The sequence below is a fragment of the Patiria miniata genome, unplaced genomic scaffold (assembly GCF_015706575.1).
Source record: "Patiria miniata isolate m_02_andy unplaced genomic scaffold, ASM1570657v1 HiC_scaffold_10, whole genome shotgun sequence".
Taxonomy (NCBI): domain Eukaryota; kingdom Metazoa; phylum Echinodermata; class Asteroidea; order Valvatida; family Asterinidae; genus Patiria; species Patiria miniata.
This window is the reverse complement of record NW_024037048.1, coordinates 10439665-10454341: the sequence shown is the minus strand read 5'-3', so window position 1 is coordinate 10454341 and position 14677 is coordinate 10439665. Positions and strand designations below refer to the sequence as shown.

General features: G+C 38.7%; 2 protein-coding genes and 1 long non-coding RNA gene across 3 annotated transcripts in view; 2 read left to right on the top strand and 1 right to left on the bottom strand.

Annotated features, from left to right (window-relative positions):
* Positions 1-1319: 1319 nt before the first annotated feature.
* Positions 1320-3954, bottom strand: LOC119737682. The gene is made up of 2 exons (XR_005272400.1): positions 3563-3954; positions 1320-2002 (listed from the first exon to the last, which is right to left on the bottom strand). It is a non-coding gene; the product is annotated as an uncharacterized LOC119737682 (long non-coding RNA).
* Positions 3955-4088: 134 nt separating this feature from the next.
* On the top strand, positions 4089-6706 carry LOC119737680 (28S ribosomal protein S16, mitochondrial-like). Its single transcript, XM_038212208.1, has 3 exons — positions 4089-4203; positions 4569-4845; positions 5437-6706. The coding sequence occupies exons 2-3, from the start codon at positions 4599-4601 to the stop codon at positions 5562-5564; spliced, it is 375 nt and encodes a 124-aa protein (XP_038068136.1). The 5' UTR covers positions 4089-4203; positions 4569-4598; the 3' UTR covers positions 5565-6706.
* Positions 6707-6980: 274 nt separating this feature from the next.
* Positions 6981-14677, top strand: part of LOC119737678 (neuroblastoma-amplified sequence-like) — a 44683-nt gene continuing 36986 nt past the window's right edge. Inside the window, exons 1-5 of the mRNA XM_038212192.1 lie at positions 6981-7145; positions 9470-9533; positions 10359-10401; positions 11993-12073; positions 12996-13087. Of these exons, the coding sequence (XP_038068120.1) occupies positions 7044-7145; positions 9470-9533; positions 10359-10401; positions 11993-12073; positions 12996-13087 (382 nt within the window). The 5' untranslated portion in view covers positions 6981-7043. The remainder of the gene's footprint in view (positions 7146-9469; positions 9534-10358; positions 10402-11992; positions 12074-12995; positions 13088-14677) is intronic.

The window sequence follows — 14677 nt, the reverse complement described above, 5'->3', positions numbered from 1 at the left end:
TTTTGTGTGAAGTTCACTAATGTGCTGTATTTATTTTCAATTTAATAAGTAAATTTATATAATTTCCATGAATAAAAACTAACCAAATGTGGTATTGACAATACAGTTGCTCTGTTCTGTTTTGGTTTCTTATCAATTTTAGCAATAAACAAACAGAAAAGGGCACTGTATCTTTGTTTTCTCATCAGTTTAAGCAATATACAATGGTTTTTGTGTTAATTTCACTAACGTGCTGCATTTATTTTTAATTTATTAAGTAATTTGTATAATTTCCATGAATAAAAAGTAATCAAGTGTGGTATTGACAATACAGTTGCTCTGTTCTGTTTTGGTTTCTTATAAATTTTAGCAATAAACAAACAGAAAAGGGCAAACAAAAAAGGGGGGAAACATTACAGAAGACAATAAGCCTTTTCGGAGTTCCAACTGCGCATTCATAACCTATGACAACGCGCATTGTTTGTCTCAAATGGCCTTTGACATCATCGCCCCACTGACTTTACAAAACGGCTGTTTGTGCATTGTGGGTACTGTCAAAGGGCATTTGAGACAAACAATGTGCATTGTCACAGGTTACGAATGCGCGCAGTTGGAACTCCGAAAAAGTTTATTAAAATTAGCATTTTGAGAGCACTCCAAACATATGAAGCAGTGATTAGGTTCCAAGTTCGGGTTTATTCACAACCAAATGTCATTGAAATACTCGAATCACGTAAAATGACGGACAGAATCACGTCCAGTATGTAATTTAACCTACGACACTAGAATAAATACACTAATTAATAATAACCGCCCTGAATCCTTCAAAATGTTCTTTGCCAATGGGGAGGGATTTGAAGGATTGAGGTTACATGGCAAAAGCGCATTACTGATTTCGTAGGATGCACTTTGTCAAGGTCTTGGGCCGGACCTTCTGTTGTTTTTGCTCAGCCGTGCATAAATATAGATCTGGATAAGGCCAAAAAAAAAAAAACAGTCGGTCTCTGGTCAGCGCGCGCGTCGATTTTAATCATGCGCGTCAATCTTTTTTTTTCCCAAAATGTTCCGCGGTAGCTCCAACAAAGCCCTCTATTGCCGCACCTCCTCAATTTGTTTTACCAAAGAGCACCAAGGAATGAGAAATTGCACCACGGCAAATGATCGAGAGCACCAAAGCAAATTATGAAGGACACCAATGAACATGAGGACACCAAAAAAGCAAAATACATGTAGTACCCCACCTTGTCTGTACAATCCAAGCTTGAAAAAAAAAAAAAAAAAAAGCCGCGTCGCCGCGTCAATTCCAGAACTTTGGTCTGACCAGAGACCGAATATTTTTATTTTTTTTGCCCAAGTCTAATATGTTGCCCATTCAATTCACCAGCTATCTGTTGCTGCAAAAACAGAAATACATGTAGGTCATTACTACGTCTGATCAAATGAAAGTTCTCTGACATTTTGGAGGGATAGAGTTCAACAACCCGTGTTTTCTTATGCCAGCATGGCCAGCTTCCCAACTCTATCAAAATCCAACAAAATTGAACAAGTGCTGCATCCGGATCCTATTGCACATTCTCCGACTATTAAACACCAATGAATTAATGCCCATGCAAAGTAACACTAGCTGAGCTGTATAGTCCCAAAACCATCAAAATCCATCAAAACGATCCAGCACAGTGGACGTTGGATTTTGGTAGATTTTGGAAAACAAAGGGTGGTTAAGATACATTTACGTACTTAAAAACTACAGGATTGGAACTGTATGGTTTGTGAGATATGTATTTAAATTTAATTTAGTTCTCTGTACATCCAAATGATCCAAAATATGCTGACAGTATAAATACATTTTAAAGTTCTTGTCCTGCGCAGAATAAAATTGACATCTGGTAGTCTCTCAAGAAAATGATTTCCATGTTTACAAAGTTCCAGGATTTGCACTGCACATCCATCAGTCTGTCTTCTTGTCATCTCCTGTTTTGATTTCTGTGCTGGCTCCATTTGCAGTCGTTGCGTCACCCGTTTTCTAGAAAAAAAAAAGGACAAAAAAATGAAAATAATTAATAAAGATATATTCATAAAACCAAATTGATCTATCGCGGTTTGCGAGTTAACCACACCCCCTAGACATACCTATGGAATTCTGTACGTTAAAGGGAATATACATCATTTGCTTTTGCTGTAATTTTTAGAAATGGATGGAATTGGGGGGTTGGAAATATATAGCAAATATAGTTACACTGACTTTTTTGAGGTTGAAGAAAAACAATCATTTTCCTTTAGTCTGGTTCCCTGACTCCATATAAGAAGAAACAAAGCAGTTTACATACATTGGGGAATTTTAAGATCAGGGAACCAGTCTAGCTGGCTTGTACCCGTTCATAGGTGTGTAATCGATTACGAACAAGTGCGATGGTCAATTGGGGCCAGTATTTGAAAAAAAGCCAGTTTTTTCCAACTCTGATCGGCCAACCAGCGTTGGAAATTGATACAAAAATACCACTTTTCTTAAAATGACAGTATACCAGGTGCCATGATTTTACAGGATGCTTTACACTGTCATTCACTAACAGTCCAGCAAGGTATTTCAAAATGATTTGGTAGTTTTATTTTTTGATGTTTGCAAATGTTGTATTTTCCCTTTAAGTTTTGTTTGTCTCAGCTATTGCGCGTTCCGCGTCCATTTGTATGTACTTGAACAATACGCCACATGCTGCATTGACGCGGTTCTACCGCGATAGGTTAATTAACAACAAACATGGGCATGAATGTTGCTGGTACGAATTAAAATTTGGGTAATTGGTTTTTTTTTTTCAAGTACATGCATCATTACAACGAAGTTGGAACAATTAAACATTTCTTGAGGTTTCAAACAGGCATTTAAATTGCGCACTGATGCTGGTAGTCATTTTGAACAATTGATAATAATACGCCAGTTCGGTACAAATGTATTTTGATGAAGTAGTCCAGGTCAAAGGTCTTTCGGGATAAAATCGCCGACGTGATGTTTAATCTAAATGCCCATTCGGCTTGTAATTTATGCGCGTGCCTCGTGCGAACATCTCCTTGTGCGTTCATGTGCCTTCAATGAGCATTCGATTATGCCGAAGGAGTGTGACCCATATCATCAAAGTTGAAATATCAAACTGGCTTTAAAAATACAACAAAACTGTTGCCAGAGACGTATATCACAATATAAATGGAATTAAAATTCCATATAAAAAACACTTATAACCATTCTAATATTATTGAAACTAAAAAATAAATCACATTAGTTTAAATTAATAAGATATATTCTGTCCCTTTTAACATGTTTAAATGATGTTACCTCTTTTAAATGGTAGGCCTAATCAAAATTTATTAAGAAAATAAGAAATGTATTTCATTTTCAACCATGTCAACAGTGAAACTGTGAAAGCACATGTATCAGTATCTTAATTATCAATTTGAATGTTTTAGTTTCACAATCAAAATCACGAATTTATAAAAATAATCACATCTGACAATGTTTAAAGTGACTGGCTTACATTGTAAACTAAGGCCAGGGGAAAATGATCAATTAATTATTAATTCACAATAAACAAACCTCTTTTTCAGACGAATTTGCTCCCGGTGGCGGTCCGCCAAACTGTTCCATCTTTTCCGCCTTGACACTGAACCAGTTCCGAATCTTCGCCGGCATCAGAGGCATTAAGTACGGCTGTAAAAACCGGTGAAACACCCACAACAGAACCGGGATGATGATGCACGGTAAACAAACCATCGTTACGAAATACGAGATTTTCTTCGTTTTGTTTCTTCCAGCTTCTGCGACGTAAAACTTATATGAAGTAATCTCTCTGGAGAATGAGGCAGGGTGGACAAGAAATCACTGGGTAAAGAGAACAAAATTGGCGATTCGGTGAATTACACGTCGACTAAAAACTGCGTGATCACGATCGTTGATTCATGATTCAATGATTGTGATGAAATAAAATTGAGTGGTTTTTTTTATCAATTTAGTCAGAATCTGCTTCCATGTGATATTCTTATGGGTACGAGTCAGGGAGCTAGATCATTGAGGCGAGCAATTTTGAGTGTCTGGGCACCAGACATCGTAACATGAATCATATCAGCGTAGTCGATAGTCAGGTACCTCTCAAACTTGTGAATCGGAACAGCTTGCGCAAAGAAAAATACTTGTCGAAAAATACTGTTTTATGAGAAAGCTTTACCTATGAACTAAAGGTAGTAAACAAATCTTCATTCAGTGTAACAGACAGGGTTATCAGTAATTTGTGTTTTAAATTGTTAACATATGATATATGTATTTATGTCGTTTTGACTTTGAGGCGTTCGTCTTGGAAAGAAACGGCGTACGAGATATTTACAACACGAGAGGGCGCTTGTAAACTCTGATGTGTGTTTTTATTTTTTTGGGGGGGGAGTTGACAAATAGTGCCCCTTTTCTAGAATTATGCTACCTTAATCATTTTTTTGTTCAATCAATTGTCTTCTAATAATATTGTTTCATTACTTTTCCAGGTCAAAATCAGAATTAAGCTTGAATTTAACCTAGAATGAAATTATGATTTGTTTGGTTTCATTTTCAGAATATTTGATTTTGAGACACCACAATCAAAATGCCGGCCAAACTCAGGGTGATGATTCGGCTGGCTCGTCACGGCTGCACCAACCGTCCCTTCTACCACGTCGTAGCCATCCACAATCGACGAGGTCGCGACAGCAGAGCTTACCTTGAACAGCTCGGAACCTACGACCCAATGCCTAACAACCACAACGAGAAGCTCGTCAGTTTCAACTTTGAGCGGATCAAGTACTGGTTGGCTAGGGGGGCCCTACCTACCAGGCCCGTGGCCATGCTGCTAGGTACATAAACTTCCTAACTTAAATAATCTTCCCAAATCCTCCAAAATCCTCTAAGCAAAATGGAGGATTTTGCAGGATTGAGGCTATATTGCAAAAACGTGTGGCTGATTTTGAAGGATGCCAAGGCCGGGCCTTGTGTTGTTTATGCTGAGCCGTGCATAAATTTAGGCCCAGATTATACTTGAAATCCTCCGCACTGCTCCAGGATGTCACTGGCTCTGGCGCCAACATAATTGACAGTGATTGCTGGAGGATTTTGCAGGATTGAGGCAGTGGTCACCCCTCCAAGGACCACATTCAAGAAATAGCGGAGGATTTTGCAGGATTGAGGCTGTACGCAATTTTTACATGGAGGCAGTTGGAGGATTTTGCAGGATTGAGGTTGCATCCTAGCAATAATGCCTAGGGAGTTAGGGTTTATGAAAGCCATCTGTGAAAGATATGAATTTGGGATAGTTAAGAATTTATCCTGGCATCCTGATTTTAAAAAAAATTCCCTTGAGCAATATTTAAATATCATTGAACTGTATATTCTACTTGATTGTCATGTTGATACTAATCTTCATTTTGTTTCTGTTTCATCATCTTCAGGTTTGTCTGGTTTCCTGCCTCTTCACCCAATGAGTACTGTGCTAGCCAGAAGAGCTAGGGCTAAAGCTGAGGAGAAGGCGAAGAGGGAAGCGGAGGAGGCAGAAAAAGAAGAAGAAGAGATGAGCTGATGATGATGATGTTGCCTTGGAAACCAGGACTGCATCACTCACTGGATGGCTCTGAGAAAGTCAATTTTGTGGGGCACCGAAAGAATGGACTCTTCCTGCCTGCCAATCAAACAGTGTGCATTGACCAATTACAACAGGACTTCTGGCCATGTGACCACAGAAACTCAGTCAACTTCCTAATGGACTGTTCCATTGGCCATAAGCCCCGCCCACTTTGGTTTGTGTGAATGAAACTTTCCTGCTTGTCAATCAAACCCTGCACATTGACCAATTACAACATGACTTCTGGCCATGTGACCACAAAAGTCAACTTCCTAATGGACTGTTCCATATTTGGCGATAATTAAGCCCCGTCCACCTTTGGTTTGTGTGAATGAAACTCTCCTGCTTGTCAATCAAACATTGACCAATTAGATGACTGCTTTTAGTCGGGTGACCCAAGTAGCTTGGTCAACCTCATTCATAAGCACTGTGAGAAATGTATACAGACAAAAGTGGGCGGGGCTTATAGTCCAATCCGGAATTAACCAGTGCTTAACAAAGATGGGTCATCAGCCGAAATTACTTTTATGTAAATAAGTAAGCAGTAATAAGCAGCTATTTGTTACATACGACCAATCCAAATTGTTTAAGGCCAAAACAAAAAATAACTCTGTTTCCCAACACTCTACCTACCCTATTTTGACAGCCCCTACCTTAATTTTTTTTTTTGGGGGGGGGGGGAAATGAGGGGGGAACCCCCCCAAAACCATCAATTTCTACCTTTTACCCTTGGTTACACGCGGACACCTCCATATGATCGTACACAAAAAAACCCAAAAAGCCCCTACCTACTTTATAATAGCCTATTTTCAAATGCAACGTAATCGGAAGCAGAATTTTAATTATTCCACGTTTCAAAATGACAGGACACCAGGTGCCATGATTTCACAGGATGCGTCTGACTATTAATAACCTACATTATCATTCACTTACTGTACAATAAGTTATTTTGTGGTTAATTTGGTCGTTTTGTTTTTTGATATTTGCAAATGTTGTACATGACCTTTATTTAACAATACAGTTAACAAGGGTTGGAAATGCTGCGGAATTCGAAGCACTGATATTTCTTGTAATAAAGTTACGTTTCATGAGATAACTCAGTGGGTTTTTTTGTGTGTGTGGTTTTTTTTGGGCCCATTGGTTTATAGTGATGAGATATGTGGGTCACATTTTCCCCAAAACTAACAAAAAGGATCTGAATCAGCTACATATATCTGTACATAAATCTACCCAACATTCCAGAAGATTGGAGATTAAGTTATTTAAGAGACATAATACAACGGCCCCCCCCCCCCCACTTCCCAGCCCAGCCCCAAATAAACAAAGTGACCCCTATTAAATGCACTTCAAAAAGAAACTTAAAAACTTTTTTGTGATGATCAAAACACCCGTGGAGAGGAGTGCGCTGCTGTTACACAAACAATCAAACAAATCAAGATGGCGGCTCCCATGGAAGAAAATTCAGATAAAGACGACGCCGATAATATCTTGTACGACCTGCTAGTACTCACGGAATGGCCGCAGGAACCAGAGACTTTAGTAAGTACAAATGTTCTTCGGAAAACTGAGAAGTCATGGGGTAAAGAGATTTGATAATTTAGGTTGCTCACTGAAGAATGGCAAAGTTGTGGTCCACGTCACCAACCGATGCTATTCGAACGGGCGTTAACCGGTATGCGCTCTCCGTGTATTTCCGACAGATATTTCATTGACCCGCTTTATCATTTTTGAATTGTGAGAGGATTCACATTCACATAAAAATGGGTAATCCTTACTTTGGTAATCCTTATCTTTAGGACACCTCTATTTTTTACAAGTTCTGTTCAAAACTGACTTTGCAGATGACTGTGTCCAGTACCAAAGTGACTTTTGCAGGCTAAAGCAGTCTTTTTTCTTCAGATAGACTCATGTTAGTTGGAATTTGAAAGCACTTTCAAAGAAAATGTGACTTTCCTACCTTTTTTGCAGTTTGCCATCTTGGTTTTTGAGTCTTTGACATCGTCGTCTTTTACCCCTTTATTTCCCTCATAAATCAAAGCCCTGCCCTCTTTCCACAAAATAAAACCTACTGATATTCAACAAGGTGTCATTGCTTACTGTTCAGATGTGTCAAGAAATATCAGAATGTCACTTTTGAGTGTCATTTAGTCAGCTATTTTGGTGAGTCTTTTAACCTTATATAGGAACGGGGTCCTAAAGGTAAGGATTACCCTTACTTTTAGGACACCTCTATTTGTGCGAGTTCTGTTCAAAACTGACTTTTGCAGATGACTGTCCAGTACCAAAGTGACTTTTGCAGGCTAAAGCAGTCTTTTTTTCTTCAAACTCAATAGTTGTAATTTTGAAAGCACTTTCAAAGAAAATGTGACTAAATTCTACCTTTTTCTTGCAGTTCGCCATCTTGCTTTTTTAATATATTTTCTGTTTGTTATCATCGTCTTTTACCCCTCATAAATCCAAGACCTGTCCTCTTTCTACAAAATTAAACCTGCTGATATTTAAGAGGTGTCATTGCCAAATGTTCAAATGTGCCAAGAAATATCAGAATGTCACTTTTGAGTGTCATTTAGTCAGCTGTTTTGGTGAGTCTGTAACCTTATATAGGAAAGGGGTCCTAAAGCCTAAGGTAAGGATTACCTAAAAATGCCATTATATCGTGTGAAACATGATGATAAGACATGAATCTTGGACTGAGAAACATTTCCAATTTTGTTAGGAAATACTTCAATCATGTACTTAGAAAATTTTCTTGACTCTCCATAGACTTTGTACACACAATCGCGAAAGTGGCGTCAGGTTGCAACATTTTTTCCCATCCATCTACATGTCATTGCTTTCTTTTTGTTTCTCATGTTTCTATCAAAAATTGTCAATCTCAATCCAGCTGGAGTTAGCCCCATATATGTGGCCAATTTACTGGACTACCTCCGTAAATTGGCCACACTTCCACCAAAAACATGTCGAACTTTGTCAAATTTTGATTTTCACATTTAGGCTAAGTTTGTTTTTTGCTTTAGAAGCATACTAACCCTCTTTATAGGCTAATCAGAAAGTGCTGCCTTTTTCAGATGTCTAATTTTTGTGAAATTTCATTTCGAAATTTTGATACGCAAACGTGTGCAAACGAATGTGGAAATTTCACAAAAAATAGACATCTGGTCGTTTGTCGACCGTGGTCAATTTTTTGGCAAGATTTCCATATGCGAAGTTCACTAATTTTCGTCTGTATTGACTAACAAGCCCCCAGATAGCAATTTCATGTCATCAAAGTCAATGTGAGCAGTGAGAAAATACAAGCATTTTCTTAGAAAACACTTAGAATTTTTTCAGTCCAATCTCATAGGGTTTGTACACAGGGTGTTGAGTGAACTTCGTTTATGGAAATCTTTCCAATGTTTGGAAAAGAGCACGATCTTAGCATTACTGCTGTGAAAACCGCATGCTGATACCATCTTTAGTTCAAAAATTATGGAGGTCGGAAGTTCGGAACACCAAGAGATGTGATGAAGTGATGTGATAAAGTGGCCCTATTTTGGCCTGAATATCCAAATGAAAATTCCCAACAAACGACTCATTTAGCTTGATCGCATCACATATTGACAGTGATTGCCGGAGGATTTTGCAGGATTGAGGCAGTGGTCACCCCTCCACGGACCACATTCATAACGGATGATTTTGGAGGATGGAGGCTGTATCATGTATGATATTTTTACATGGAGGCAGTTGGAGGATTTTGCAGGATTGAGGTTACATGCTAGGAAAAAATGCCTAGGCAGTTTTAAGCAATACTTACTTGATGTTTTGTGTTTAATTTAAAAGCTCAGTATTTTTTTTTATTTCAAATTTCTTCATATTCATATCAGACAAAGGTCATTGCCGAGAAGCCTAAAGGATCCCTTGTTGGAAAGGCGTCATCGGCTGCTTACAGTAAGTTACATTTTATCCCCCCCCCCCCCCCCCACATTTCAAGATATTGGGATCGCGTATTCCTTCTGTGTGTCTTTGGGTGTGTGTTCCAGTTCACTGTAAAATTTAGTCATCAATCTCAACCAAACTGGAAAGGTGGTCTGTGGAGAGAAGGCCCAAAAATCCTTTCCAATATGGATATTTACGAGGCCTACAACATTCACAGAGATAAAAATTTATCGGGATAGTTGTTAATTACCCGCCTTTAGAATTTAAGAACTTTTGTTGCTTCAAATGAAAAAAAAAATGCGCAAATGACAAATTGTCCATTCTACCCTTTTTAATAAGTGTTAGACTTACCGTGTTTGTTCTGTTACTTCCAAATTGGATGATCCTCGTGAAATTATAACACAGTTATCGTAAATGAGTTAGCCCTAACCTTCCTATGCAAGCATATTTTCTGTGCCAAGTTGTTCTTTCAGTCAAAATCAGTCAAGTGACTGTTTTCGACTGTTAAGAGCTCCCAGCCTACATAAAGCAGGATTGACTGGTTGTGACTGTTTATGTAACTTGGCACAGTTATGTTTGACTTAGGTGATTGATAAGCCAGCTGTGCCTACCACTTGCCTGCTTTTGTCTGTTGACTGAATTTGACTAGTCACAGTGCCTACAAGAAATGTGATCTGACTGTTGGTGACTAGCCTGTGTAAAAGGCATGGCAGGGGAAGAAGATTGATTTTTTTTGACTGTCTGTGACTGTTCAGACAGCAAGAGGGTTTAACTATATCAGCTACTTGCAACTTTTTGTGGTGTGTAATGATCAGCTTTTGTCTTTTCCATATGAAGGGTCAGCATGGACGTTCCTTCGAAGCACAGGATTACCGTTAAGGTGAGATAAGTCTTACCGTCTGCATCCAGATTGGATTTTCTAAATTTGATCAGGAATTCAGAGCTACATGTAACTTGCCTGCCATTATGTGAGTCATCAATAGAGGGCTCCCTCAGTCTTTGATGCAATGGTTATGGTTGCAGACCAGTAAATAAACTTCCATAGACCCCAATGGTAAATGCTCCCACTTCAGAAATTTGGGAAAAATACTCACAACTCTCCAAGGTGTTCGAGACACACATCAAATTAAAGCTTATTTCATCATCTTTCATTTTCTTTTCAATTTTTGGGGGGTTAACTGATGACTTTTAGGAGAAATTTCCATCCGAAGATGATCACCCCTGAAAATAGTCCTGAAGCACATCGCCATTTTGAAAAACGATGCCTACACTCCATTGCAAAATAGAGCACTTTAAGGGCCCCAATTTCATCCAAATTGAACGGAACTACAAGCTCCCAGTCCTGTGCACGACTTCCACCCATATATTTTACAAACCCTCAAGTTCATGGCCCACAGCATGCTCAAATACTGAAGATTTTGAGGGCATGCAAATCATGATTTGGCCGGCGTAGGCAATTTCGGACCGATTTACTGGTCTGCAACCTTATGTCCTTGTACGAATGTTATCTATCCCATCAGTATACAATAAAATAAAACAAGGTCATGTTTGTAGTCGACCTGTGTTTATTGTGGCAGGAGATATGGGCATTGTGTTCTTTAGTTTGTCTGTGCACATGTATGTATTGATGAAGGCATTGCATGTGTGTCATACCAAAATGCATGGGAGAATGACCACTATTTGACAAGTCGCTTTGTCCATGAATGCAAAGGTAATACAACATTTGCATGTGCTGCGATTTTCAGAAATGGATGGATTTGGGGGTTAGTAGTTTATAGCAAAATTGCACTGATCTGTGTAATGTTTTGTGTTCAAAGATGCTGGAAAACAAAGGAGAACAAATTGTTTTTGTAGTCTGGTTCCCTGACCCACTTCAGATGAAACAGCAGTTTATATACATCGGGGAATCGTCAGGTCAGGGAACCAGACTAACTAGCTTGCACCTGTTCATGGATGTGTGACTGATTGCAAACAAAATGACAAACAAATTTGGTAAATTGGGGGCAGCATTTCAAAAGAAGTCAGTTTTTTCCAACGATGGTCAGCCGACAATCGTTGGAAATTGATACAAAAATTCCACTATTCTTGAAAATGACAGCACACCAGGTGCCATGATTTCACAGGATGCTTGAGACTATCATTCACTTACAGTCAAGTAAGGTATTTCATAATAATTTGGTAGTTTTGTTTTTCAATGTTTACAAATGTTGTATATTACTAACCGAACTCAACCCATCAAAGTTCAACAGCAGGTTTTGTTTAAATCTGTTGGGATAGGTACAGTACCCCTAAACTGATGGTCTTTTACATTGGGTTTGGCATACCTCCAGAAACTAAGTCCAACAATGTGTGTGTACAATTTCCCATGTGGGTGTTTGAATTTGTCTGAATGGGTATGGTTCCTAGTAAATTATGCTGGGGAGTTAGGGTTAAGGGTAATCCTTATTCTTGTTCTGATGATTTTTTTTCAGGACATCTACTCCTTGCTCCTTGCCGGCAGCTCTCATCAAGCTGATCAATGCACAGATCAACTGGCATATGGCTACCACGAGGTACAAACAATATATCAAACTAATTTCCCTCGGACATCTCCAGATTCTGGTTCAAGTTCAAGAGCGGGCATTTTTCATTTTTCCACTTTTGAGAGCTCCGTCGAATTGACACTGTTTAATTGGCACAACTTATTTTATTGTGAATGTGCAGAGAGCCAAAGCATCTTTGCCTGAGCATCAGGGTGATGTAAATCAAATTAGGCTTTGCCCTTCAAATCGCCATTTGTAATGGCAATAATTATTGCTGGAAGCATGGAAGTTTATCCATGTGGAGGGGGTCCCACAAGTGCAAATTCTTTGGGCAATGAACATTAAATATTTTGTGAGCTTTGATGTGTAAACTCTTTTGGACGGCAATGTAGATTTTTCAGGTTGAGGTGCAAATACCGAGTACTTGACAAGAATATGTCATTTTTCCCCACAAAATGTCTTTGCCAAATGTTTCTTCAACCCTCCTATGCAAACATATATTCTTTGCCAGATAGTCCGAACAGTCAAAATCAATCAAGTTACTGTTTTCAACAGTTAAAGAATTCCAAGCCTAAAAAAAAGCAAGATTGACTGGCCGTGACTGTTCATGTAACTTGTTACAGCTTTGCTTTGACTCTGGGTAATTGATAAGCCAGCTGTGCCCACAACTTGTCTGCACTGTCTGTTCATGGTCTGTTGACTGAGTTTGACTAGTCACAGTGCTTGACATATGATCTGACTGCTGGTGACTAGCTTGTGTTAAAAGTACAGCAGGGGAAGTGGATGGAAATTTTGACTGTCTGTGACTGTTCAAATAGCAGGAGGGTTCATCTTTTGCCTTTATCGCCAAAGTAACCTACCAAATTATTATTAAAAACCTTACTTGGATTAAAGATTGCACTGGTACTAAACACCCCGTGAAATTAAATTGGATTTTTCATCTGTCCAACAGCAATGACCGATTGCTGGCTATCCTTGAAGACAGTTGTATTGAGATCCGATCAGCCAGGGATGACTATACCACCAGTCTTGGCAAATGCTCAAGTAAGTCCATATTACCATGAAAGCAAACTTGTTCAGTCCTGTAAACCCAGCCAGAAACGGTCAACACTCTCGGCATTGTAGTGAGTCCATCACAAGTCCTCCAGACCCAAGTCAACTCACAAGCTATTCAAATGAACTCTTTATGGGTCATTCCACCGGGTTGGGAAGCAGTGCATGTTACATCCATATATTTGGTTATATTATTAAAAGTATCAATGCATTCTAAACAATTGTTCAACATAATGTTTGTCTTAAGGTGTTTCAATACTTGAGAAAGTTTGAAATCATTTGAAAGTACTTTGACAAAAATATGAGCAAAAAATGTATTAATTCGGATGTAACATTGACACCGTGTCAATGTTACATCCAAATATTCTTTTTTTGCCATTTTTTTACACGTATGTAAAATATTACCCAAACTGACATTGCATATTTACAACTGGACACCTAAACACCAAGAAAAGCTTTTGTGTTGGTATAGTCAGGGTTCAAATATAGCAGAAACAGTACCTCAAGTAAGTGTGGATGTAACGGTGTAAAAATCACTCAATGGAAGTGTGACATTGGGTTTTACACCGTGTCAATGTTACATCCACACAACCAAGCTATCATTTCTGCTCCATTTGATACCTGACTACCGTAACAAAAGCTTTTCTTATTGTGTTGCATGTGTAGTAAGAAGAACGCAAAGTGAATTTGGGTAATGTTTCGCAGAAATTTAAAAAAAAGGTATAAATGTCACATTTGGACGTAACACTGACATGGTGTCAATGTTACATCCAAAATGACATTTTTTGCTCATATTTTTGGCAAAATACATTGAAATCATTTCAAACTTTCTGCAGTCGTGAAACACCCAACAACAAATATTATGTGCAGCAACTGCTAGCAAGGCATTCATGCTTTTCTTAATATGGTCATATGTCACACATTGTTCCCCAACCCGGTGGAATGACCCTTATACAAAAGCATTCCTTTGTTATTGTTCATCCTCTGCTACCTGTGACTGGACCCTGACATCTCCCCTCGCAACCCCCTCCCCCACCCCACCCCACCCTACACCGCAGACTACAGGGCGAGTCAAAAATAACGAAACCCAAATGTCGGGACCATTGTTTTAGTAAAGTTCTGCATGTAGCACTTTCAGAATCTAGGATATGAAAGCCCAATTCATAAGCTTTCTTTTAGTACAAGAATCATTCAAATCACCTTTGCAAGTTATGAAATTTTAAACAGATCCACCGTTTTAAAATTTTGTCCTAGGATCACAAGAAGGTAAGTGTTCTTTCAGCACAAAGAAAAAAAAAATCACATTAGCTAGCTAGGATGTGTGTGAATTGTTTTCGTTTTGCTGAAAGAACGTGGACCCTTTTTGTGATCCGTAGACAGAACTTCAAAACGGTTGTTGTGTTTAAAGTTCTGTAACTTGAAAAGTACATGAGTGATCTGAATGATTCTTGTACTAAAAGAAAGCTTAGGAATTGGGCTTTCATATGCCAGATTTTAAAAGTGCTACATACTCAACTTCATTAAAACAATAGTCCCGACATTTGGGTTTCGCTTTTTTTTGACTCACCCTGTATAGCCTTT

Excerpts from the sequence above, each read along its gene's own strand:
- LOC119737680 (XM_038212208.1), top strand. The coding sequence starts at position 4,599 with ATGCCGGCCAAACTCAGGGTGATGATTCGGCTGGCTCGTCACGGCTGC. Across the intron at positions 4,846-5,436 it reads GCCCGTGGCCATGCTGCTAG|GTTTGTCTGGTTTCCTGCCT; the intron begins GTACATAAACTT and ends CATCATCTTCAG.